This window comes from Silene latifolia, chromosome 2 (assembly GCF_048544455.1).
Source record: "Silene latifolia isolate original U9 population chromosome 2, ASM4854445v1, whole genome shotgun sequence".
NCBI lineage: Eukaryota > Viridiplantae > Streptophyta > Magnoliopsida > Caryophyllales > Caryophyllaceae > Silene > Silene latifolia.
The window spans coordinates 195,443,433-195,466,783 of record NC_133527.1 but is presented as its reverse complement, the minus strand read 5'-3'; the positions used below and the strand labels follow the sequence as shown (position 1 = coordinate 195,466,783).

Genomic DNA, 23,351 nt, shown 5'->3' with positions numbered 1-23,351 from the left:
TAGGACTCTCTAGGTTATATCCTAACGGCAAAAGGGTCTTAACTTATACTCCGCATAGAGTGATAGAGCGGGTTTCATTCTATAAGCGATCATGAAAGAGTAAAAACTTATAAATGTAAACATCGATGCATTTTAAATCGATTTCAAAGTAATAAACGTAAACAACTAAACATACGATCGTTAGATTAAATAAATGGGTTGGATTAGAAACAAATTGAGAAGTTTATTAGTAAGCGAATTGGGACTACATGCCTATGATGGTCTACCACGGATTTGAATCCTCTCCATTTCTCCATTTCCTCTCTTAAATCCTTTAAATAATATTTTTCCACTAAACCCCATTTTTTTTTTTACCCATAAATTTAGAACCGTTCGATAATCCCAAGATGCAATCTCCACTGCCTACCACCTTTGTTCGATAACCAAATAACCTCTAACAAGAATATTATCTGTAAAAGGTAAATAAATAATTGAAACGAAGAGATACAACAAATTAACAAGGTATTACCAAAGTAATGTTTATCATGAGAATTGAGAATAGTGTATGAAAAACATTTACAGTATAATTTCTTTTTAATGCAATAATGCATTGATATTGAAATTATTTTATCTCATCTATAAGTATTTATAAATCGTTCACGAAAGATCGGCCATCGATCATTTACTTTTTACAATAATCGGAGATCCTTATTTTTATATAGTCCGTAATTAAAACACACATTTAATTATTTCATAATTTATTTTCATCATATAGTACACAACATTCTTTTGATAGGTTCGTTAACGTGCATATAGTAAAAGACGCATGAACAATAGTTTGATTAAAATCAGGATGATAGACGATAATACGTCCCTCATTCTTAAACGGAAGAGAGGTGATTACCCAACTCTTTGAACACACCAACACCAAAATTGAAAAACTCCTTAGGTTCGGGTGCATTTTCATCGATCTTCTCATATTCCATAACGAATTTCAAAACACAACACTTGTCATCGTTCCCCTTAGGAATTACTTGTGCATGCATAAGTACGGTTTTACAATAACTCATCATTTCCCCTTCGATCACACTACGAGTCAACTTTAAATTCTTCTCGTCAAGTGCCTCAAGCCTGTCGATAAGGTAGGTTGACTTTTCACCTGTTTTATTGCACGGGTTTTAAATTGATCAGGATAAAACCTTAATTCAAAAATAATTATATTGTGGTATGATAAAAAGAGAAGTGAGAGTTTTGAAAATAAAAAGATAGAAAAATATAAAATGCAATACCTATGATAAAATCCCATTTACGGGTACTACCCAGAGTGCACCAGTCGCCTTGACGTGCTTGAATATTAGGAACTTTGTGAGATAAAACCTCGGTCACGTCATGTTTTTCGACCTTTAGCATGTCAAATATTTTTTGAGCTGAACAGTTCATCTCAATTTTCTCTTCAAACTTGTAGACTTTAGACATTTTTCCGTAATACTAATATAGACGATGTACTATTTATGTGATCACAAATTCTTGTTTGTGACGGCACATATCCGTCACTCTTGAGTGACGGATACCATTTTACCTCATAAAGTACCCACTTTTTCTCTCTCTGCAACACTATTCATGTGGTCCCCTTTCTCCACTAACCCATTTTGTTACCATTTTATCTCACAAAACATCCGCCACAAATGGTAACCCGTCACAAGGGAGACCAATTGTTATGTGATTGATGAAGTACTTAAGAACTCAATTTTCTGCCTGTAATTTATAAGAGATTAGCATGCACTATTATACTATATAGAAAAATGACCTGACCTAACCCGAGCCACTAATTTGTGAAATATGCCCAACATAAATAAATTATTTGGCTTGTTTCGTACGCTTCATATAAAACCATTTTCTCATTCTTCTTTTCTCGTAATAGAATCAGATACAATGTTATTATTGTCCAATGTTTGTTTATCTTTCTGTTTCTTATGGAATAGTGGGTTTTGCGTCTTTTAATTTAGAGTTGTCAATCGAATCACTTGAAATAGTTTTGAGTTACGTCAAGAGTCGGGGTCATATCGGAGCATGGGATATATAATATATTAGGGCCATATACTTCTTTTGTCAATTAGGTTCAATTTTGGTTCAATTCATTACTACATTTATTCAATTCGTTTGGTAGGTCGTGACTTTCGAGTTCAATATAAATCGAGTAATGTTATCGACATAAATCTTCACTTTTAGGTTCAGAGCAATATAGCCGTCTTAACTCTTAACACAAATAATTGAATAAGACGGGGTCTCACACGGTGGGCTACAATTAGGTCAATTTCTTCGTCCAAATAAAATGTTTTCTAAAAATGGATAATAATGCATGTTTAGTCCTAGTAAGTCATAATCGTAATTCATAAAAAATGCTAATAATGTTTAAGGAATAACAAAATTTCGTCATATCTATCTAAATAGTGTAATACTAGTGTTCCTAAAAATTCCGGAGCGAGCTTATAAGTTACCACCCGTGGCTTGTTGAATGATGTCTCGAGTTGGATTCTCCTTGGTCTTAATCGTTCCTCTCGGCCTCCCCCGCAACAATGAACGAAGGCGAGGGCTTGGCTTTGAGCCAAGCGTACCCACTCCGACGCCCAAGTCGAGAAACTTAGATGTATAAGTTGTATGCTAATTGGCTAGGAATATATTGTAGAGAGATAAGGAAGATTATACCAGATGAATAGTGTATTTAGGTTAAGTTGTGTATTTCTGGATTTCATCCCCTCCTCAATGAAGGTTGAGGAGTATTTATAGACTTCACCTTTTGTCACGTAGTGGCCAAGTGGCCAAGTGGCTAGCGGTGGAAAGATCGATCTACCCCTCGCCGAGGACCTATGGTCGGGCCGGCGGGCCCCGGTGACTCACCGCCGAGGGGTCTTGGATATGAGTACGCGGGTATGTGTTCCTACTTTGGCGGGTTGTCATGCCGGGACCCAGTTAGCAGTAGATGGGCCGCATCGGCTAGGTCGTCTAAGTCGTTGACTTGTTTGTGGATATCTTTGACCTTGCTCAATATGTTGACTTGGCAATGAATGCGAGAATATCGCCCATCGTGAAGCTAACTAATCATCAAAAATACACACGGAGAAGAAATAATACTTAATTATATAACAAAAAATTTATAGTTGAGATAACAAAAATTTCGGCCCTGGGTAAAATTAGACCCGAGCTTCGTCCCTGATCATGGACAAAATGACAAACCACAAAGGTACTTTGAGAAAAAAAACGTTATTATTATGCATTTGTTGGTAGTATACAAGTGTCACATAAATTCATGGTCAACAAAAGCAAAATGGTTTAATATCAGGTTATTTGAATAAATAAAAAATTTCAATTGTTTTGAGAAAATGACCCGGCCCACTTGTTTGTGAAATATATGCCCTGAATCATTGGGCTTGATTTGTACGCTTGGTATACTGACCAAGTGACCATAAGAACGGAGAACAAGATACTACTCGTATTTCTTTGTCACCTTTTACCATTTTGTGGGAATGGAATCGGATACAAAGTTGCTAGCTAGTGATTGTTTATACCCTTGAGAGTTTTGTAAGCGGTTGATATTTGTAAATGCATAAGATGAGTCTACCATATACCCGGCCTATGGCGAAATTGTTGTAACTTATGAGCGTAAAATAGGTTTCATTTTGAAAGCCGATGATGAAAAAGAGTAACTTATAAATGTAAATGTGGATATAATTTAATATCGATTTTGGAGAAATACTTCATATCTTGTTCTACAACGTGATTAAGTGTTTCCTCGATAAGGCGATAGAGACATTAGCGTATATATTAGCTAAATTTAATTGATAGAAAGCTATAAAAAGTGATATTCATAAAAAGAGGTTTTTTTTTTTTTTTTTTTTTTTTTTTTTTTTTTTGAAAAGAGTTGAAAAAATAAATGAAAATAAATAAAATTTGAAATGAAATAAATAGAATGAAATTGAACTATAAGGTAATTTGTGAAGAAATGAGCTAAACTGACCGAATGTTCAACTAAATCAACTTAATTGAATAGGTATAAGTTGAACTAAACTAAAATGAGTTGAAATTAAGTTAGAAGGAACAAGGCCGTACAACATTACTTACTCAGTTATTTCACTCTTGATAATTCTGCTTAGGTAATGTGCTGTATTCGCATGTTATCCATATTAAGTGTTGCGTTGTTTTAATTTTTTGTAAAAAGTATTTTAATAAAGGTAAATAAATGATGTAGACCATTAGCATAATAACTCATATGTAGACCATTAGCATAATAACTCACAGACATTATATGAAATTGAGTCACACGCGTTTGTTTATTTATGGTGTCATCATACCGTAGTAGTACGATGTTATACAACAAGGGAAATAACACGAACGATAATAAAAACGACATAAAAAATAGGTAGTAACGTAGTTTGGTTCATTCGACATGGTGACGATTAACGAGATGGCCATACTCCATACTAATCAGTTAGGCGGACGAGAGGTGATGACCCAAGTCCTTAAGCACACCAAGTCCAAAGTTGAGGAACTCTTTAGGTTCGGGTGCATCTTCATGGATCTTCTCATATTCGAAACTAGCTATGATAAAGCAAGACTTGTTGTCATTCCCTTTCGGAATTGCTTGGACATGAGCTGTCAGTGACTTGTAGTGGCTCATCATCTCCCCATCGATCACACTGCGAGTGATTACCTTATTCTCTTCATCAATTGCGTCAATCCTATCTATGAAATACGTTGGCTTCGATCTCCTCAGTATCAATATAAATCATTTTAGATAACAAAAAGCCACAAAAATCATAATTTTAATATTTGCAGATAGTAAAAAGACGTAAAACGGTAAATAAATACCCATGTTCAAGTCCCATTTACGGGTACTACCCACACTGACCCAGTCGCCTTGGTGAACTTCGATACTAGGAATTTTGTCGGAGCAAAGCTCGGGAATATCGGGTTGTTTAGCCCTTAGCATTTCAAATATTTTGTCAGCTGAACAATTCAACTCAATTTTCTCCTCAATTTTGTGCATTTTAGCCATTTTTACCCAAATTTCACTTGTAAATTATAATTTTATTATTAATTAATAAGAAGTTATAATAACAATTTACTGTTTATTTGGTTAAATTTGATGAAGGTACGTACAGTATTCGTCCAAGTAATTTATAGGAGAAGACAATGGGCTAGACCAACACTTCAGGAAAATGACCTGGTCCACTTGTTTGCGAATATATGCCTTATATTATTGGGCTTTTTTTGTACGCTTTGCTATACTGACCATTCGTATAAAATACACTAGTTGTACTTTTTGTCGCCTTTTACAACTTTAACTCTTTAAGGGAAGGGAATACGAACTTGCCCATGATCACATATTTTCGTTTTAGACAAACACTATCCGTCCAAATTATCGGGTTGGGCTTGACTTGGGAGGACCCAGAACCGAACTGGCCCAAGATAGAAGTTGGGGCTGGCAAAAATGGACCCAAGGGCAGGCTTTGAGCGGGTCCGGGTTGGAAGGCGAGTCGGGCTTGGTATGGGTAGCTTGGGATTGGCCCGGAAAGAAGGCGGGTCGGGCCAGGTTAAACATTACGCTATGGGCAGGTCGGGCCATGCTAACCCGCACTTTTGACCCACCCTAATATATAATACCCGCTGAACTTTATGAAATGATTTGTGTTACGTGAACTCTATTTTTTCCTTGATGGCTCCAAAATTTGTTTTACGTTGATTTCACGTGTAATTTGAGCCTATTTTAAACCGTAAAAATTTCAAACCCGCGATAAACAATAAAGATGAACAAAATAATATGGAAAACAAGAATTTATTTATAATCGAAAGCTTAAGGGTTACAACTTTCGGGACTCTCTTGATTCCATCCTAAGAGTAGGGTTTTGATAATACTACGAGGTCTTATCAACTTATTCTCGTAGAGAGATGATGGGGTCGTTTTGTGACTTGGAGGGCAAGACATATTCTAAAATATCCTAATTTTCTAAAATATATCACAATATTTATTGATAATTATCTCTAAATAATTAAGATACAATAAAATAAAGGTAGTTTTTTTTTTTTTTTTTTTTTTTTTGGCAGCCGTAAAACAAGAGTTTATACATATGGCATTTGACTCATTTGGTCAAATGCACTTTTAATAAAAAACATAAATGAAACAACAAAGTAACTACATCGGCTAACAAGAGCGTGTTGATGGCGTACGGGCGGCTGGACGTACAAGACAATAACAACATCCAGAACATACTTGGATGGACAAAAAGAGCTGGCCATATGATCACGCTTATCGTTACTCATCTTAACTGATAAAGTTTCGGAGAAATACCTGCAACAAGACACAAAAATGTGTCTCGGTGATTCATCACCTTGGCTTTGATAAACAACATCGAGACCATCGGGACCCGTGAACCATCGAGAGCGAGCAAAGTGCACTTACGCCCATAGGACGTAGAAAGAAAACGCGGAATGTAGACCAAGACCTACCTCCAAAGGAAAGAAAACTCCTACACTTTGGTAAGCAATCCTCGTGGGCACGAAACTCGTAGCCTAGAAAAGCGAGTACGTAGATAGCTAGCGATAAAGAAAAAAACCCGAATGACCCCTAACCAAAACCATCTCACAAGGCCAGATAGAGATGGACACAACACCAACCGGATGTAAAGTTACGAATGTCATTCTTGATCGCTTAAAAAACCAATGAACAACCATCCCAATGGGTAAGGGACATGACACCCTTAGCCAATAAGATGTAATTATTATTAAAAACTGGACAAGACGAGGAACCCCAATGATTATGAGACAGGGCACCCATAACCAGAAAAGGGTTATTATTGATAAAAACAGAGGAGAAAGCACAGCAACATGAATGTTAAAAATTAGACCACCGAAGCCATCCAAACTAAACACCTCGTCCACCCCAACACATACCACCCCGATCACACCACAAAGACACAACACCAACACCGACCCACCCGTTCAAAGACCATGGCAAACCCACCACACCAACCAAAGCAAAAAAGAAAACAGCCCGCCATCACCAACGAACGCGACCACCACCGACAACCACTGACAACACCCCGACGAATTCCCAACAACCACAAACGGTCATAAACATGCAACCACACTAATCAACGAAAACCCAAGCTAAAACCTTTCAAAATGCAAAATGGAGCCGATAAGTGGGGGAAGGGGCGAGGAGGAGGGGAACACCATATCACTCCAAATGCAACACCAGACGATGACAGAAAGATGGATTATGTCCATCCCAAGGACGTGATAGGTGGGGGAAGGGGCGAGGGGAAGGGGAACACCATATCGACCCAGAGAAAACAAACATAACCACCAAGACACAAACCAAATGGGTTAAACCCATCCCATAAACCGACGAACATTAAGCTAGACCGGGCCAAAACACCATACTGGGGTCGGGGGAAGAGGTCAGGAGCCGGGGAACACACCCGGAACACACATGCAAGACCGAAAGAAGAGGAGGAACCAGGAGAGCGTCCGGGACAGATGGGGCACTCCGATCCGACAGCCACAAAACACCGAGCATACTACCACAGAACACCACCGGAGAAAGGAACATCATGTGAGCAGCCAAAAGGTCCCAGGAACGAGCAGAATCAAATATTAGAAAATTGATCAAAGGGTGAAACGATCTGTCGCCGTAGATGGGCTAAGGGATGAGCCCATCTCCGGCGGTGGGATCTCAGAAAGTGGGGGGACAGAGGGTGGAAGGAGGCGGCGGTGGAAGCAAAGGAAATTAGGTTTTTAGGTTGTGGTTGTTAGTGAGAAGGGAGAGAATTATTTTAGAGAGAGAGAATTTGGGGGTCGTTTTTAAAATAAAGGTAGGTTAAATTAATCTTTACACCCTTACAAAATCAACTTTTCTAAACTTACATCCTTATAAAAAGATTTAATATTTTACACCCTTATAAAACACTTTTATCAAATTTTGCCCCATAAGTCTTAGTTTGATGAGAAGAAATGGAATATTTCGACAAATTTTAAAATTTCCATCTAAAACCCATAATTTGTGACGAAAATGCCCATGCTCTATTTTCTTTCTTCTACCTTCTTTATCTTTCATTCTATCTTCTACCGGATGTCATAAATGATCTTTAACCAAATCACTATCCGTCAAATGACTCAAATTAATGGTTGAAGGCTAGCAAAAATCAGAGGGCTAAACACATGTATACAACCACTAAAATTAACATCAGTTTCCCAAGATTCTTCCAAGCTTACCTGTAAAGAACCAATGCCTCTTCTTTTGCCGAGTTATATCGATACTTAAGTTTTGTTATATATTCTTTTGCTGAGTTGCATCGATACTTAATTTTTTGAGAAATTAGTGAGGAAAATTTAGGGAAGAGGAAAAATGAAGAGTTGAGACTCACTTGAGAGTGTAGTGTAGGTAAGTAGGAGAAGGAATTCGACAAAAGACAAATGGGAATAAGATATGAGCTAATAAGTGGAGGTAATATAGTAAATTCATCATGTTTTATCCCGGAATCAGATTAAAGGGGCAAGATTAGATAAAAGTGTTTTATAAGGGTGTAAAATATTTAAAATATATTTATAAGGGTGTAAGTTATTCTTGTTAAACATAATTCAAGATAATATTGCAATCCTCTAATTATGGAGCAATCCTCTAATTATGGAGCTTATCTCCCGTAGATAATTGTGCATATCAATTACTGTCAATCTGTATATTTGACTAGCTAATTGTTACCTATTTTATCTTATAGCAATCTTGTATTCCTAATTAGTCTAGCATTAGCTGCTTGTATTATCAGTATATAAACCCCTTGTAATCTCTCCTTTCATTATCAATACAATTCTATTATTTCACATATACTTTACATGGTATCAGGATTCATATCGGTCCTCATATCAACCATCGTTTTCGCTGCCCTACTCACATACGATACACCCATGGCCGCCACCAGCAACACCCTTATTCCCAATTCAGCCGAACCCACCAAACCCCTACTCTCGGTTTCTTTTCCCACTTGCACCAAACTCAAATCCACCAACTATCGAGCCTGGCATTATCAGATCAGCCGTCTATTTCAAGGCTTTGGTCTGTTTGCCTATCTCGATGGTACGCTCCAAGCACCACCCAAAACCATTACACCACCTGCCACCACCGATAAGCCTAACCCTACACCGATTCCTAACCCAGCCTATGAGACATGGTTTCGTCAAGATCAGTTGATACTAGGTGCCCTTGCGGGTACCCTTGACGATGCCGTCTCCCCTGTTCTCCTAGATTCCACCACCTCTCATGAAGCCTGGACCACCCTTGCTACAACCTATGCCAACCCATCCCGGGGACATATCCTACAAGTCAAGGAGCGTCTCCGCCACCTTAAACACACCGGCAAAACCATTTCCGAATACATGCTTGAAATCAAAAACTGCACCACCCAATTAGCACAACTTGGTAAACCAATGGATATTGAAGACATTACCTCTCAAATTATCAGTGGACTCGATTATAAACTTTACCAATCTGTTATAGATGGCGTTCGTGCCCGTGATTCGCCTATCTCGTTTGAGTTATTTCATGAAAAATTAATCCAACATGAATTAACTATCAAAAACCAAGATACATCTACCAATACTAGCATCTTTAACCCTTCTGCCCATGCTGCGTATACTCGTCAGTACCAAAACACCAACTCCAACCATCGCTACCCGAATCAAAATTCTTATAATAACAACAACCAGCCTCGCCAACAGTACCAACAACAAAACAATTATCAGCAACCCAATAATTATCAACCCCGTGGATCGAACAACAACAATCAAAACCCGAACCCCTTTCGAGGTCGCTGCCAGTTTTGCCGTGCCAATGGGCATGTCATACGAGACTGTCCCGACTTCAAAAGGGAGTACCCCAATGTTGTGTTCCCTCCACCACCAACTCGTCAACCACGCCCCTCCGCCCATACTGCCACAACCAGCGCTGGCCCCTCCACCTCTTACCTTATTGACAGCGGGGCCTCTCACCACATCTCTAATGACCTTAACACTCTTGCTTTGCACACCCCCTATGATGGGCCAGACGACCTGATCATCGGTGATGGCTCGTCACTGTCTATTTCACATCTTGGTTCATTTTCTATCCCTATCTCTAATCATACCCTTCAATTCACTAAAGTTCTTATTGTTCCGCAAATTTCGCGTCCTTTAATTTCTGTTAACCAATTTTGTCTTGATAATCATGCGTATGCTTTATTCTCATCAACCTCCTTTTGTTTTAAGGAACTCCAGACGGGGGAAACGCTGCTTGAAGGACCCTTCGTTGATGGCTCGTACCAATGGAGTCCGCCCACCAAGCCACCTAAAGCCTTAGCAGCCAATAAGTCCTCGAGCCAATTGTGGCATGCTCGCTTAGGACACCCTTCTAATTCTACTTTACGCTTGTTAAACACTAGTTTCAATTTTAATATTTCAGATTTTCTGCACTGCAATTCCTGTTTAATAAACAAAAGCCACAAGCTACCTTTCTCTCCCTCTACTCTTTCGTCTAATGCTCCTCTTGATCTTATTTATTCCGACGTTTGGACATCACCAATTTTATCAACCGAATCCTTTAAATATTATGTGATATTTGTCGATCATTTCACCCATTACTTTTGGTTATATCCCTTAAAAAATAAATCTGACACCTTCACCACATTTAATCGATTTAAAGCTATTATTGAAAAATTCTTTAATAAACCGATTCGCCAATTCTACTCAGATAATGGCGGAGAATATATCAAAATTAATCCCACCCTACTCGATAATGGTGTCTCCCATCTCACTTCACCACCGCACACTCCGGAACACAATGGTTTCGCGGAGCGACGGCACCGACACATTGTCGAAACCGGTCTAGCATTATTAACCCATGCCCAAATACCCATCCAATTCTGGCCATATGCCTTCTCCACTGCTACATATCTCATCAACCGACTGCCCTCCGCCACCCTCAACAATCAATCACCATATAAGCTCTTATTCGGTCAAAATCCCAATTACACTAAACTCCGTCCTTTTGGTTGCCTTTGTTACCCATGGTTGAAACCATATACTACCCATAAACTTGACCCTAAGTCCGTTCCCTGTGTCTTCGTCGGTTACTCGACCACCCAAAGTGCTTATCTATGTCTCAAACCCAAAACCAACAGACTTTATACTTCGCGTCATGTACGTTTTATTGAGTCCGAATTTCCATACCTCTCCCTGTCACAAACCTCTCCTCGGTACCCGCTCCATACCCCCTCTCAATGGTGTGATCTAACAATTCCCCTCCTATCTCCATCTACCTCGCCTTCACCTAACCCCACACCCTCCACTATCCCTACTTCTACCCCTGATTCTTCCACTGCCTCTACCGAAACACCACCCACTGCCTCCACAACCACGCCTCCACCTCCACCTCCTTCTCCAATTCACCGCACCCGACTCTCCAATAATATCGTCAAACCCAACCCTAAATATGCCAAAACAGCTACCCTCGCCCACCTTACCCCCACCACGACCAAACAGGCTCTCGTATCCCCTCAATGGCGTCAAGCAATGATTGACGAATTTGATGCCCTTAACCGTAATCAAACCTGGACTCTAGTACCCCCTCACCTTGCCCCTAATGTTGTTGGTTGCAAATGGGTCTATCGTATCAAATATAATCCCGATGGGAGTCTCAAGCAACACAAAGCTCGGCTAGTTGCTAAGGGTTTCCATCAACGTCCGGGAATCGACTATTCTGAAACATTTAGCCCAGTTATTAAACCAACTACGATCCGACTTATACTTACTATTGCTGTCACGAAAAAATGGCACCTTCACCAAATTGACATCAATAATGCGTTTCTACAGGGACGACTGACCGACTCCGTTTTCATGTCCCAACCACCGGGTTTCGTTGATGCTACTAACCCTTCATTTGTTTGCAGGCTTAATAAAGCTATATATGGCCTTAAACAAGCACCAAGGGCGTGGTACACGGAACTCAAACAGTACCTCCTCACATCAGGTTTTCACAATTCCTTATCCGATCCATCCCTATTTATCCTTAACAATACACACACGACCCTATTTGTACTAGTGTATGTTGACGATATAATAGTAACCGGTCCCAATAAAACCCACATCACCAATTTCATTACCCAAATTTCAACCAAATTCTCTCTTAAAGACCTTGGTCCATTATCTTACTTTCTTGGTATAGAAGTCACCCCAACCAAAACCGGACTCCACCTCAACCAAACCAAGTACCTGTATGATCTACTTGTCAAATTTGAGATGCAAAACTCCAAACCCGCTTCAACCCCTATGCTGCCTCACCCTCCCTTAGTTAAAGACACCACTTCCCCGGTCGAAAAAGAGTCTGATTACCGTTCAATAGTTGGTAGCTTACAATACCTTTCCCTTACCCGTCCTGACATCGCCTTTTCAGTCAACAAATTAGCCCAATTTCGACCCATCCAACCTCGATGCACTGGATCGCCTTGAAGCGACTCCTTCATTACTTGGCTGGCACCATTCACTTTGGTATCCACCTTACGTACCAACTCGTCCCCTTTATGCCTACACGCCTTCTGTGATGCGGATTGGGGGGGTGACTCTTATGACTACCTATCTACCTCAGGCTACATCATTTATCTAGGTAGTACTCCCATCTCTTGGTCTTCAAAGAAGCAAAAGGCTGTCTCCATGTCCACGACAGAGGCAGAATTTCGCGCCGTAGCTGCAACTTCGGCCGAATTATTGTGGCTCAAAAATCTGCTACATGAGCTTGGCATCACTTCGACTAAACCTCCGACAATCTACTGTGATAATCTAAGCACTACGCACTACTCCGCTAATCCTGTTTTTCATTCGCGTATGAAACATGTAGCACTTGCATTTCACTTTGTTAAGACACAAATCGTCAAGGCCTCATCCGGTCCAAAGATATCAATGGGACGGACCAACTCGTGACACCTTAACAAAGCCCTTACACAAGCCGCGCTTCATCGAACTTTCTTCCAAGATTGGACTTCGCTATCGCCCGTCCATCTTGAGCGGGAATGTTAAAGATAATTCAAGATAATATTGCAATCCTCTAATTATGGAGCAATCTTCTAATTATGGAGCTTATCTCCGTAGATAATTGTGCATATCAATTCATCAATCTGTATATTTGACTAGCTAATTGTTACCTATTTTATCTTATAGCAATCTTGTATTCCTAATTAGTCTAGCATTAGTTTGCTTGTATTATCAGTATATAAACCCCTTGTAATCTCTCCTTTCATTATCAATACAATTCTATTATTTCACATATACTTTACAATTCTAGTGGGTTTTTTGGTCTACGAATTAAAGTGTATTTAATTGGACATATTGTTCATAATTCTTCTTTTAACCACTAGTTTAAGACATCTTCAGTATTCTAGTGGGGTTATTTAAATAAAATATCAAATGATATTGTATAACACTTATATAAAACGTTTTTATACAAAAATTATTTTCATTCAAGTGTAAATAACCTTTGTGAAAAGTGTAGTAAATCTCCGATTATGTTTAATTATTAATCACCGTATTAGTGGTCCATCCACAAATAATTAGGGTCACTTATACATGCAAATGACTAAGTACATACACAAATTACACCATCAAGTAATGGTATGAAGAGATCAGAATAGTGTGTGGAAAACAATTATAGTTTTCTATTTATTACATTATTAATTGAAATTCTTATATCTCATCAAGTAGTGGTATGAAGAGATCAAATAGTGTGGGGAAAACAATTATAGTTTTCTATTTTTTACATTATTAATTGAAATTCTTATATCTCATATTCTCATCTATAAATATTTATGAATCATTCACGAAAAATAGGCTATGAAATTCTTAATATCTCATATTCTCATCTATAAATACGAGTAGTTACAATTTATAAGCATCACCTCTTATTACATAACTACCTAAGTTAGTTGACATCATCAATAGATTTAATACTTGTGAAATTCATAAAATGAATTTGTGTTTGTCATATCGACTGATGGTTTAGTGAGTTTTTATTCTTTTAATTTAGAGTTGTCGATAATTGCTTCCCGGTTTATTTTTTTGTCTCCTATTTATCGTTCCACTAAACATAAGTACTGGTTCATGAATATTTTTACAGTTTGACATGTAGATCATTAGCATCACTGTAGATGATTTTTAATTATAGGTAAACAAGTATTTATTGATTATATTCATAGTCATCGTACGATATTATATAGATACACAAATTAGTAAATATGTAGTTACTCTGTTCTAATCAATAGTTTACATTATTGACTAGAACGGAGGAACTAAATAGATAGTAGTTTAATTGATTTGGCATGGTGACGAGGTGTCCATACTCGCTAGTTAACCGAGGAGAGTTGATCGCCCAACTTCTTGAATACATTATGTACAAAGTTGAAAAACTCAGTTGGGTCGGGTGCATCTTCATCCATCTTCTCATATTCCAGACTAAACATCATAACACAAGACTTGCCATTTCCCTTTGAAATTGGTTGGAGTTGCATCTTCAACGATTTGTAATGGGTCATTATTTCCCCATCAATGATACTTCGAATTATTTTCATATTTTCCACATCAATTGCATCATTCCTCCCTATCACATATGTTTGCTTACCACCTATTACCATTGAACAAGTCTAAAAAATCATTATCTCGAAATGATTAGGGATTAACTAACGTCAAGATTGTAACAATGTAATCTAAACGTGGTAAGATTCAGAAGATATTTTCATATTTTGTAAGTGTCATCAGGGCACACGTTAGAAAACTGTTGTAATAAAACAAGAAGGTAAATCGGTAAATACATTACCCATGTTCAAGTCCCATTTGGTGGTACTACCCACACTGTGCAAGTCACCGTGGTGTACGCTAATTCCAGGAATTGCGCCGGAGCAAAGTTGAGGAACATGAGGTAGTTTAGCTCCTAATGTTTCAAATATTTTCTCAGCTGAACAATTCAACTCAACTTTCCCGTCCATCTTGTGCATTTTAGCCATTTTGCCTATATACTTTTAACTTATATCACTGTTTATGTAATTGAGCGAGGTGCGGGTTCAATATTCGGCCCTGTAATTTATAGGAGAAAATCATGGGAAACTCCGCTATAGGAAAATGACCTCGTCCGCTATTATGCGGCTTGTTTTTTACGCTTGGTATACTGACCATAGGTGATTAATCATACGAAGCACAAGATACTACGTATATTTCTCTGTCACCTTTTAGCATTTTGTGGGAAGGGAATCGGATACAAAGTTGCTAGTGATTGTTTATACTCTTGAGAGAGTTTCTTAATCGATTGATATTTGTAAATGCATAAGATGAGTCTAGCTTATCTATCGTGTCGCTGTTATCATGGCGGTTCTAATAGAAAACGACGTAAAAAGAAAAAAATAATTGGCGGGAATGAATTTGTTATGTTATAGGAGGTCTATTGTGGCGGTTTTAATTAAGAACCGACGCAATAAAATGCACTATTCAATTATTCATGGCGGTTTTAAGTACAAACCGCCACCATAGGTCATTTGCGGCGATTATATATATATATATATATATATATATTTTTTTTTTTGACAACAGCGGCGATTATTTGTACAACTGACATTAATAATGACACTATTAGTAGTGATAAATAGCAACACTTCTTTGTCAAAAACCGCCACCATAGAAATTTTGTGGTGGTTTATGAGCGCCAAATAGGTTTCAGTTTGAAAGTCGATGATAAAAGTGTCTAACTTATAAATGTAAACGATTGGGTCATAACTCATAAGGACACATTAGACATAATATTAGTTAGCTTAAATTGATAAAGTTATGATTTATGAAGAGTGATTTAAATCAGGATTTGATTCTCAATAGCATTATTTTTGCCCTTGTTGTTCGGACTTGATCGAGGAAAAAAGGTGTTTGGGTAGAAAGGCTTAAGCATTTCGCATTACAAGGATTTGTATTTTCTAGTTAGTTGAGGTATCCGTTTTTTTGTTTTTTTTTTTTTGTGCAAATGTATCCTTTTTATTATTAAAATGGGTCAAATACTATACTTCGTACTATTTAGGTAAAAATGAGACAAAGTTTTGTTATTCTTCTTTTGTCTTCATATGTGTAACTATGTAAGTAGGTAATACTTTACCAGTTGTTGGTTGTTCATATTAATTCGCCAATTAATTAACATGAAATATTCATGTACTTGTATACCATGGAACTATTATGGCTTAGTTAAACTATTAGGCATCACGCTGACTTCGAAACCTAAGTACATTGGCTTAGTAGGGTTTGGGATTTTGTGTAGACATGATTCAAATACTCTTACGATGATTTCTTGCTTAGGTAATGTGCAGTTTTGGCGTGTTATCTAGATTAGGTGTTGTGTTGTTTTATTTTCGGTGAAAAGTATATTAATTAATAATTAAATGTAAACAAATGATGGGACGGAGGAGTATTAATTATTCACGAGTACAATTTATATGTAGACCATTAGCAATTAGCATGCATAACCCTTAGACCAGTGAAGATCCTCTGTCCCGTTTGGTGTCCCATTGTGTGTGTCACACCACTTAGCTTCCAACACCTCAACAAATTAATATATATATTGTAATATTTTATTTTGCCACAAGTGATGTGTCGAAATGTATGTGGTGTGACACACACAATGGAACACAAAAGTAGGATAGAGGATCCCCACTGCTTGTAGACGTTATGAAATTGAGTCACACACGTTTGTTTATTTATATTGTCATCATACATGCAACATGCGGTATATGATGTTATACAACAAGGGAAATAACAAAAACAACGCGTATTGCTTCTTATCGTGATCCCTTAGAACACATGTTGAAAAAAAACGAAAAGAAAATATGTAATAGATAGTTTGATTGATTTGGAATGGTGACGAGCTCAGTTAAGCGGAAGAGAGGTGATGACTCAAGTCCTTAAGAACACCAACTCCAAAATCGAGGAGGTAATTGGGTTCGGGTGCATCTTCATCGATCTTTTCATATTCCAAACTAAATACCATTACGCAAGACTTGTTGTCATTCCCTTTCGGAATTGCTTGGCCATGGACTTTCAGTGACTTGTAATGTTTCATCATTTCCCCGTCAATCACACTGCGAGTGATTACCATATTCTCCTCATCAACCGCGTCGAGCCTATCAATAAAATATGTTGGCTGATTCTCCCCTGTATCAATATAAATCATTTTAGATTAATAAAAATCGACAAAAAACATAATTTCAATACGGTGACATTAAAAAGACGTAAAATGGTTAAAGTACGTATAACGTACCCATGTTCAAGTCCCATTTGCGGGTACTACCCACACTGAGCCAGTCACCTTGGTGTACTTTAATACCAGGAATTTTGTCGGAGCAAAGCTCGGGGATATCGGGTTGTTTAGCTCTCAGCATTTCAAATATTTTCTCAGCTGAACATTTCAACTCAATTTTCTCCTCCATTTTATGCATTTTAGCCATCTTGCCTAAATTTTTACTTGTAATAATAATTTACTGTTTATTTGATTGAATTTGGTAAGGGTTCAGTATTCGGGCCAGTAATTTATAGGAGAAGATAATGGGCCAGACCACCACTTCAGGAAATTGATCTGACCCACTTGTTTTGGGAATATATGCCTTATTGGGCTTATTTTGTACGCTTACTATACACTAGCTATTAATACCTCTCTCACTTTGTCACCTTTATGACTTTATGCCTACCGAGTTCGATATCCATCTTAAAATTAAAATGGGTCGAATAACATTGTCCCACTTGTACAAATAGGACAAGTTCGTTGTTGAGATATAAACATTCTGATTTTGTCTTATTTATTTTAATTGACTCGTTTTAAATTTAAGATGAATACTCCTGTTTTAAATCAGAATTTGTGTTGTCAAAATGTATAAGATCGGATTAGTCTAGGACTCTCTAGGTTATATCCTAACGGCAAAAGGGTCTTAACTTATACTCCGCATAGAGTGATAGAGCGGGTTTCATTCTATAAGCGATCATGAAAGAGTAAAAACTTATAAATGTAAACATCGATGCATTTTAAATCGATTTCAAAGTAATAAACGTAAACAACTAAACATACGATCGTTAGATTAAATAAATGGGTTGGATTAGAAACAAATTGAGAAGTTTATTAGTAAGCGAATTGGGACTACATGCCTATGATGGTCTACCACGGATTTGAATCCTCTCCATTTCTCCATTTCCTCTCTTAAATCCTTTAAATAATATTTTTCCACTAAACCCCATTTTTTTTTTTACCCATAAATTTAGAACCGTTCGATAATCCCAAGATGCAATCTCCACTCGTCTACCACCTTTGTTCGATAACCAAATAACCTCTAACAAGAATATTATCTGTAAAAGGTAAATAAATAATTGAAACGAAGAGATACAACAAATTAACAAGGTATTACCAAAGTAATGTTTATCATGAGAATTGAGAATAGTGTATGAAAAACATTTACAGTATAATTTCTTTTTAATGCAATAATGCATTGATATTGAAATTATTTTATCTCATCTATAAGTATTTATAAATCGTTCACGAAAGATCGGCCATCGATCATTTACTTTTTACAATAATCGGAGATCCTTATTTTTATATAGTCCGTAATTAAAACACACATTTAATTATTTCATAATTTATTTTCATCATATAGTACACAACATTCTTTTGATAGGTTCGTTAACGTGCATATAGTAAAAGACGCATGAACAATAGTTTGATTAAAATCAGGATGATAGACGATAATACGTCCCTCATTCTTAAACGGAAGAGAGGTGATTACCCAACTCTTTGAACACACCAACACCAAAATTGAAAAACTCCTTAGGTTCGGGTGCATTTTCATCGATCTTCTCATATTCCATAACGAATTTCAAAACACAACACTTGTCATCGTTCCCCTTAGGAATTACTTGTGCATGCATAAGTACGGTTTTACAATAACTCATCATTTCCCCTTCGATCACACTACGAGTCAACTTTAAATTCTTCTCGTCAAGTGCCTCAAGCCTGTCGATAAGGTAGGTTGACTTTTCACCTTGCTTTTTGCACGGGTTTTAAATTGATCAGGATAAAACCTTAATTCAAAAATAATTATATTGTGGTATGATAAAAAGAGAAGTGAGAGTTTTGAAAATAAAAAGATAGAAAAATATAAAATGCAATACCTATGATAAAATCCCATTTACGGGTACTACCCAGAGTGCACCAGTCGCCTTGACGTGCTTGAATATTAGGAACTTTGTGAGATAAAACCTCGGTCACGTCATGTTTTTCGACCTTTAGCATGTCAAATATTTTTTGAGCTGAACAGTTCATCTCAATTTTCTCTTCAAACTTGTAGACTTTAGACATTTTTCCGTAATACTAATATAGACGATGTACTATTTATGTGATCACAAATTCTTGTTTGTGACGGCACATATCCGTCACTCTTGAGTGACGGATACCATTTTACCTCATAAAGTACCCACTTTTTCTCTCTCTGCAACACTATTCATGTGGTCCCCTTTCTCCACTAACCCATTTTGTTACCATTTTATCTCACAAAACATCCGCCACAAATGGTAACCCGTCACAAGGGAGACCAATTGTTATGTGATTGATGAAGTACTTAAGAACTCAATTTTCTGCCTGTAATTTATAAGAGATTAGCATGCACTATTATACTATATAGAAAAATGACCTGACCTAACCCGAGCCACTAATTTGTGAAATATGCCCAACATAAATAAATTATTTGGCTTGTTTCGTACGCTTCATATAAAACCATTTTCTCATTCTTCTTTTCTCGTAATAGAATCAGATACAATGTTATTATTGTCCAATGTTTGTTTATCTTTCTGTTTCTTATGGAATAGTGGGTTTTGCGTCTTTTAATTTAGAGTTGTCAATCGAATCACTTGAAATAGTTTTGAGTTACGTCAAGAGTCGGGGTCATATCGGAGCATGGGATATATAATATATTAGGGCCATATACTTCTTTTGTCAATTAGGTTCAATTTTGGTTCAATTCATTACTACATTTATTCAATTCGTTTGGTAGGTCGTGACTTTCGAGTTCAATATAAATCGAGTAATGTTATCGACATAAATCTTCACTTTTAGGTTCAGAGCAATATAGCCGTCTTAACTCTTAACACAAATAATTGAATAAGACGGGGTCTCACACGGTGGGCTACAATTAGGTCAATTTCTTCGTCCAAATAAAATGTTTTCTAAAAATGGATAATAATGCATGTTTAGTCCTAGTAAGTCATAATCGTAATTCATAAAAAATGCTAATAATGTTTAAGGAATAACAAAATTTCGTCATATCTATCTAAATAGTGTAATACTAGTGTTCCGGGTGTAATTCCAGAGCAGTTATAAGTTACCACCCGTGGCTTGTTGAATGATGTCTCGAGTTGGATTCTCCCTTGGTCTTAATCGTTCCTCTCGGCCTCTCCTGCAACAATGAACGAACTGAGGGCTTGGCTTTGAGCCAAGCGTACCCACTCCGACGCCCAAGTCAGTAAACTTAGATGTATAAGTTGTATGCTAATTGGCTAGGAATATATTGTAGAGAGATAAGGAAGATTATACCAGATGAATAGTGTATTTAGGTTAAGTTGTGTATTTCTGGATTTCATCCCCTCCTCAATGAAGGTTGAGGAGTATTTATAGACTTCACCTTTTGTCACGTAGTGGCCAAGTGGCCAAGTGGCTAGCAGGTGGAAAGACTGATCTACCCCTCGGCCGAGGGACCTATGGCTGGCCGGCGGGCCCCGTGACTCACCGCCGAGGGGTCTTGGATATGAGTACGCGGGGTATGTGTTCCGTGGCAGTTGTCATGCCGGACCCAGTTGGCAGTAGATGGGCGCATCGGCTAGGTCGTCTAAGTCGTTGACTTGCTGTGGATATCTTTGACCTTGCTCAATATGTTGACTTGGTCAGCGGTGCAGAATATGCCCCATCAGAAGCTAACTAATCATCAAAAATACACACGGAGAAGAAATAATACTTAATTATATAACAAAAAATTTATAGTTGAGATAACAAAAATTTCGGCCCTGGGTAAAATTAGACCCGAGCTTCGTCCCTGATCATGGACAAAATGACAAACCACAAAGGTACTTTGAGAAAAAAAACGTTATTATTATGCATTTGTTGGTAGTATACAAGTGTCACATAAATTCATGGTCAACAAAAGCAAAATGGTTTAATATCAGGTTATTTGAATAAATAAAAAATTTCAATTGTTTTGAGAAAATGACCCGGCCCACTTGTTTGTGAAATATATGCCCTGAATCATTGGGCTTGATTTGTACGCTTGGTATACTGACCAAGTGACCATAAGAACGGAGAACAAGATACTACTCGTATTTCTTTGTCACCTTTTACCATTTTGTGGGAATGGAATCGGATACAAAGTTGCTAGCTAGTGATTGTTTATACCCTTGAGAGTTTTGTAAGCGGTTGATATTTGTAAATGCATAAGATGAGTCTACCATATACCCGGCCTATGGCGAAATTGTTGTAACTTATGAGCGTAAAATAGGTTTCATTTTGAAAGCCGATGATGAAAAAGAGTAACTTATAAATGTAAATGTGGATATAATTTAATATCGATTTTGGAGAAATACTTCATATCTTGTTCTACAACGTGATTAAGTGTTTCCTCGATAAGGCGATAGAGACATTAGCGTATATATTAGCTAATTTTAAATTGATAGAAATATAAAAAGTGATATTCATAAAAAGAGGTTTTTTTTTTTTTTTTTTTTTTTTTTTTTTTTTTTTTTTTTTGCTGAAAAGAGTTGAACTAAAATAAATGAAGCTAAGTGAAATTTGAGCTAAATAGAATGAAATTGAACTATAAGGTAATTTGTGAAGAAATGAGCTAAATCGAACCGAATGAAGTTCAACTAAATCAACTTAATTGAATAGGTATAAGTTGAACTAAACTAAAATGAGTTGAAATTAAGTTAGAAGGAACAAGGCCGTACAACATTACTTACTCGGTTATTTCACTCTTGATAATTCTCGCTTAGGTAATGTCTTTGTATTCGCATGTTATCCATATTAAGTGTTGCGTTGTTTTAATTTTTTGTAAAAAGTATTTTAATAAAGGTAAATAAATGATGTAGACCATTAGCATAATAACTCATATGTAGACCATTAGCATAATAACTCACAGACATTATATGAAATTGAGTCACACGCGTTTGTTTATTTATGGTGTCATCATACCGTAGTAGTACGATGTTATACAACAAGGGAAATAACACGAACGATAATAAAAACGACATAAAAAATAGGTAGTAACGTAGTTTGGTTCATTCGACATGGTGACGATTAACGAGATGGCCATACTCCATACTAATCAGTTAGGCGGACGAGAGGTGATGACCCAAGTCCTTAAGCACACCAAGTCCAAAGTTGAGGAACTCTTTAGGTTCGGGTGCATCTTCATGGATCTTCTCATATTCGAAACTAGCTATGATAAAGCAAGACTTGTTGTCATTCCCTTTCGGAATTGCTTGGACATGAGCTGTCAGTGACTTGTAGTGGCTCATCATCTCCCCATCGATCACACTGCGAGTGATTACCTTATTCTCTTCATCAATTGCGTCAATCCTATCTATGAAATACGTTGGCTTCGATCTCCATATCAATATAAATCATTTTAGATAACAAAAAGCCACAAAAATCATAATTTTAATATTTGCAGATAGTAAAAAGACGTAAAACGGTAAATAAATACCCATGTTCAAGTCCCATTTACGGGTACTACCCACACTGACCCAGTCGCCTTGGTGAACTTCGATACTAGGAATTTTGTCGGAGCAAAGCTCGGGAATATCGGGTTGTTTAGCCCTTAGCATTTCAAATATTTTGTCAGCTGAACAATTCAACTCAATTTTCTCCTCAATTTTGTGCATTTTAGCCATTTTTACCCAAATTTCACTTGTAAATTATAATTTTATTATTAATTAATAAGAAGTTATAATAACAATTTACTGTTTATTTGGTTAAATTTGATGAAGGTACGTACAGTATTCGTCCAAGTAATTTATAGGAGAAGACAATGGGCTAGACCAACACTTCAGGAAAATGACCTGGTCCACTTGTTTGCGAATATATGCCTTATATTATTGGGCTTTTTTTGTACGCTTTGCTATACTGACCATTCGTATAAAATACACTAGTTGTACTTTTTGTCGCCTTTTACAACTTTAACTCTTTAAGGGAAGGGAATACGAACTCGCTTTACGATCACATATTTTCGTTTTTTGCATAAACA

At 37.2% G+C, this 23,351-nt stretch overlaps 5 protein-coding genes across 5 annotated transcripts; all 5 read right to left on the bottom strand.

The window, feature by feature from the left end:
* Nucleotides 1–860: 860 nt before the first annotated feature.
* Nucleotides 861–1,455, bottom strand: LOC141641922 (MLP-like protein 43). Its single transcript, XM_074450564.1, has 2 exons — nt 1,269–1,455; nt 861–1,138 (listed from the first exon to the last, which is right to left on the bottom strand). Exons 1-2 carry the CDS (start codon nt 1,453–1,455, stop codon nt 861–863), a joined length of 465 nt encoding a protein of 154 aa, XP_074306665.1.
* Nucleotides 1,456–4,465: 3,010 nt separating this feature from the next.
* Nucleotides 4,466–5,032, bottom strand: LOC141641921 (MLP-like protein 43). Its single transcript, XM_074450563.1, has 2 exons — nt 4,846–5,032; nt 4,466–4,719 (listed from the first exon to the last, which is right to left on the bottom strand). The coding sequence occupies exons 1-2, from the start codon at nt 5,030–5,032 to the stop codon at nt 4,466–4,468; spliced, it is 441 nt and encodes a 146-aa protein (XP_074306664.1).
* Nucleotides 5,033–14,206: 9,174 nt separating this feature from the next.
* On the bottom strand, nt 14,207–15,115 carry LOC141644193 (MLP-like protein 31). Its single transcript, XM_074453664.1, has 2 exons — nt 14,867–15,115; nt 14,207–14,674 (listed from the first exon to the last, which is right to left on the bottom strand). Exons 1-2 carry the CDS (start codon nt 15,051–15,053, stop codon nt 14,397–14,399), a joined length of 465 nt encoding a protein of 154 aa, XP_074309765.1. The 5' UTR covers nt 15,054–15,115; the 3' UTR covers nt 14,207–14,396.
* A 1,640-nt stretch (nt 15,116–16,755) lies between these two features.
* Nucleotides 16,756–17,586, bottom strand: LOC141632477 (MLP-like protein 43). The gene is made up of 2 exons (XM_074445025.1): nt 17,339–17,586; nt 16,756–17,232 (listed from the first exon to the last, which is right to left on the bottom strand). The coding sequence occupies exons 1-2, from the start codon at nt 17,523–17,525 to the stop codon at nt 16,952–16,954; spliced, it is 468 nt and encodes a 155-aa protein (XP_074301126.1). The 5' UTR covers nt 17,526–17,586; the 3' UTR covers nt 16,756–16,951.
* A 4,848-nt stretch (nt 17,587–22,434) lies between these two features.
* LOC141641920 (MLP-like protein 43) lies at nt 22,435–22,998 on the bottom strand. Its single transcript, XM_074450562.1, has 2 exons — nt 22,812–22,998; nt 22,435–22,688 (listed from the first exon to the last, which is right to left on the bottom strand). Exons 1-2 carry the CDS (start codon nt 22,996–22,998, stop codon nt 22,435–22,437), a joined length of 441 nt encoding a protein of 146 aa, XP_074306663.1.
* Nucleotides 22,999–23,351: the final 353 nt, after the last annotated feature.

What these genes read in the sequence shown, in the direction of transcription:
- LOC141641922 (XM_074450564.1), bottom strand. Translation starts at nt 1,455, where the DNA reads ATGTCTAAAGTCTACAAGTTTGAAGAGAAAATTGAGATGAACTGTTCA. An exon ending in TAAATGGGATTTTATCATAG is followed by an intron (nt 1,139 to 1,268) that starts GTATTGCATTTT and finishes GCAATAAAACAG; the next exon opens with GTGAAAAGTCAACCTACCTT.
- LOC141641921 (XM_074450563.1), bottom strand. Translation starts at nt 5,032, where the DNA reads ATGGCTAAAATGCACAAAATTGAGGAGAAAATTGAGTTGAATTGTTCA. An exon ending in TAAATGGGACTTGAACATGG is followed by an intron (nt 4,720 to 4,845) that starts GTATTTATTTAC and finishes CGTATTTCATAG; the next exon opens with ATAGGATTGACGCAATTGAT.
- LOC141644193 (XM_074453664.1), bottom strand. Translation starts at nt 15,053, where the DNA reads ATGGCTAAAATGCACAAGATGGACGGGAAAGTTGAGTTGAATTGTTCA. An exon ending in CAAATGGGACTTGAACATGG is followed by an intron (nt 14,675 to 14,866) that starts GTAATGTATTTA and finishes CAATGGTAATAG; the next exon opens with GTGGTAAGCAAACATATGTG.
- LOC141632477 (XM_074445025.1), bottom strand. Translation starts at nt 17,525, where the DNA reads ATGGCTAAAATGCATAAAATGGAGGAGAAAATTGAGTTGAAATGTTCA. An exon ending in CAAATGGGACTTGAACATGG is followed by an intron (nt 17,233 to 17,338) that starts GTACGTTATACG and finishes ATATTGATACAG; the next exon opens with GGGAGAATCAGCCAACATAT.
- LOC141641920 (XM_074450562.1), bottom strand. Translation starts at nt 22,998, where the DNA reads ATGGCTAAAATGCACAAAATTGAGGAGAAAATTGAGTTGAATTGTTCA. An exon ending in TAAATGGGACTTGAACATGG is followed by an intron (nt 22,689 to 22,811) that starts GTATTTATTTAC and finishes CGTATTTCATAG; the next exon opens with ATAGGATTGACGCAATTGAT.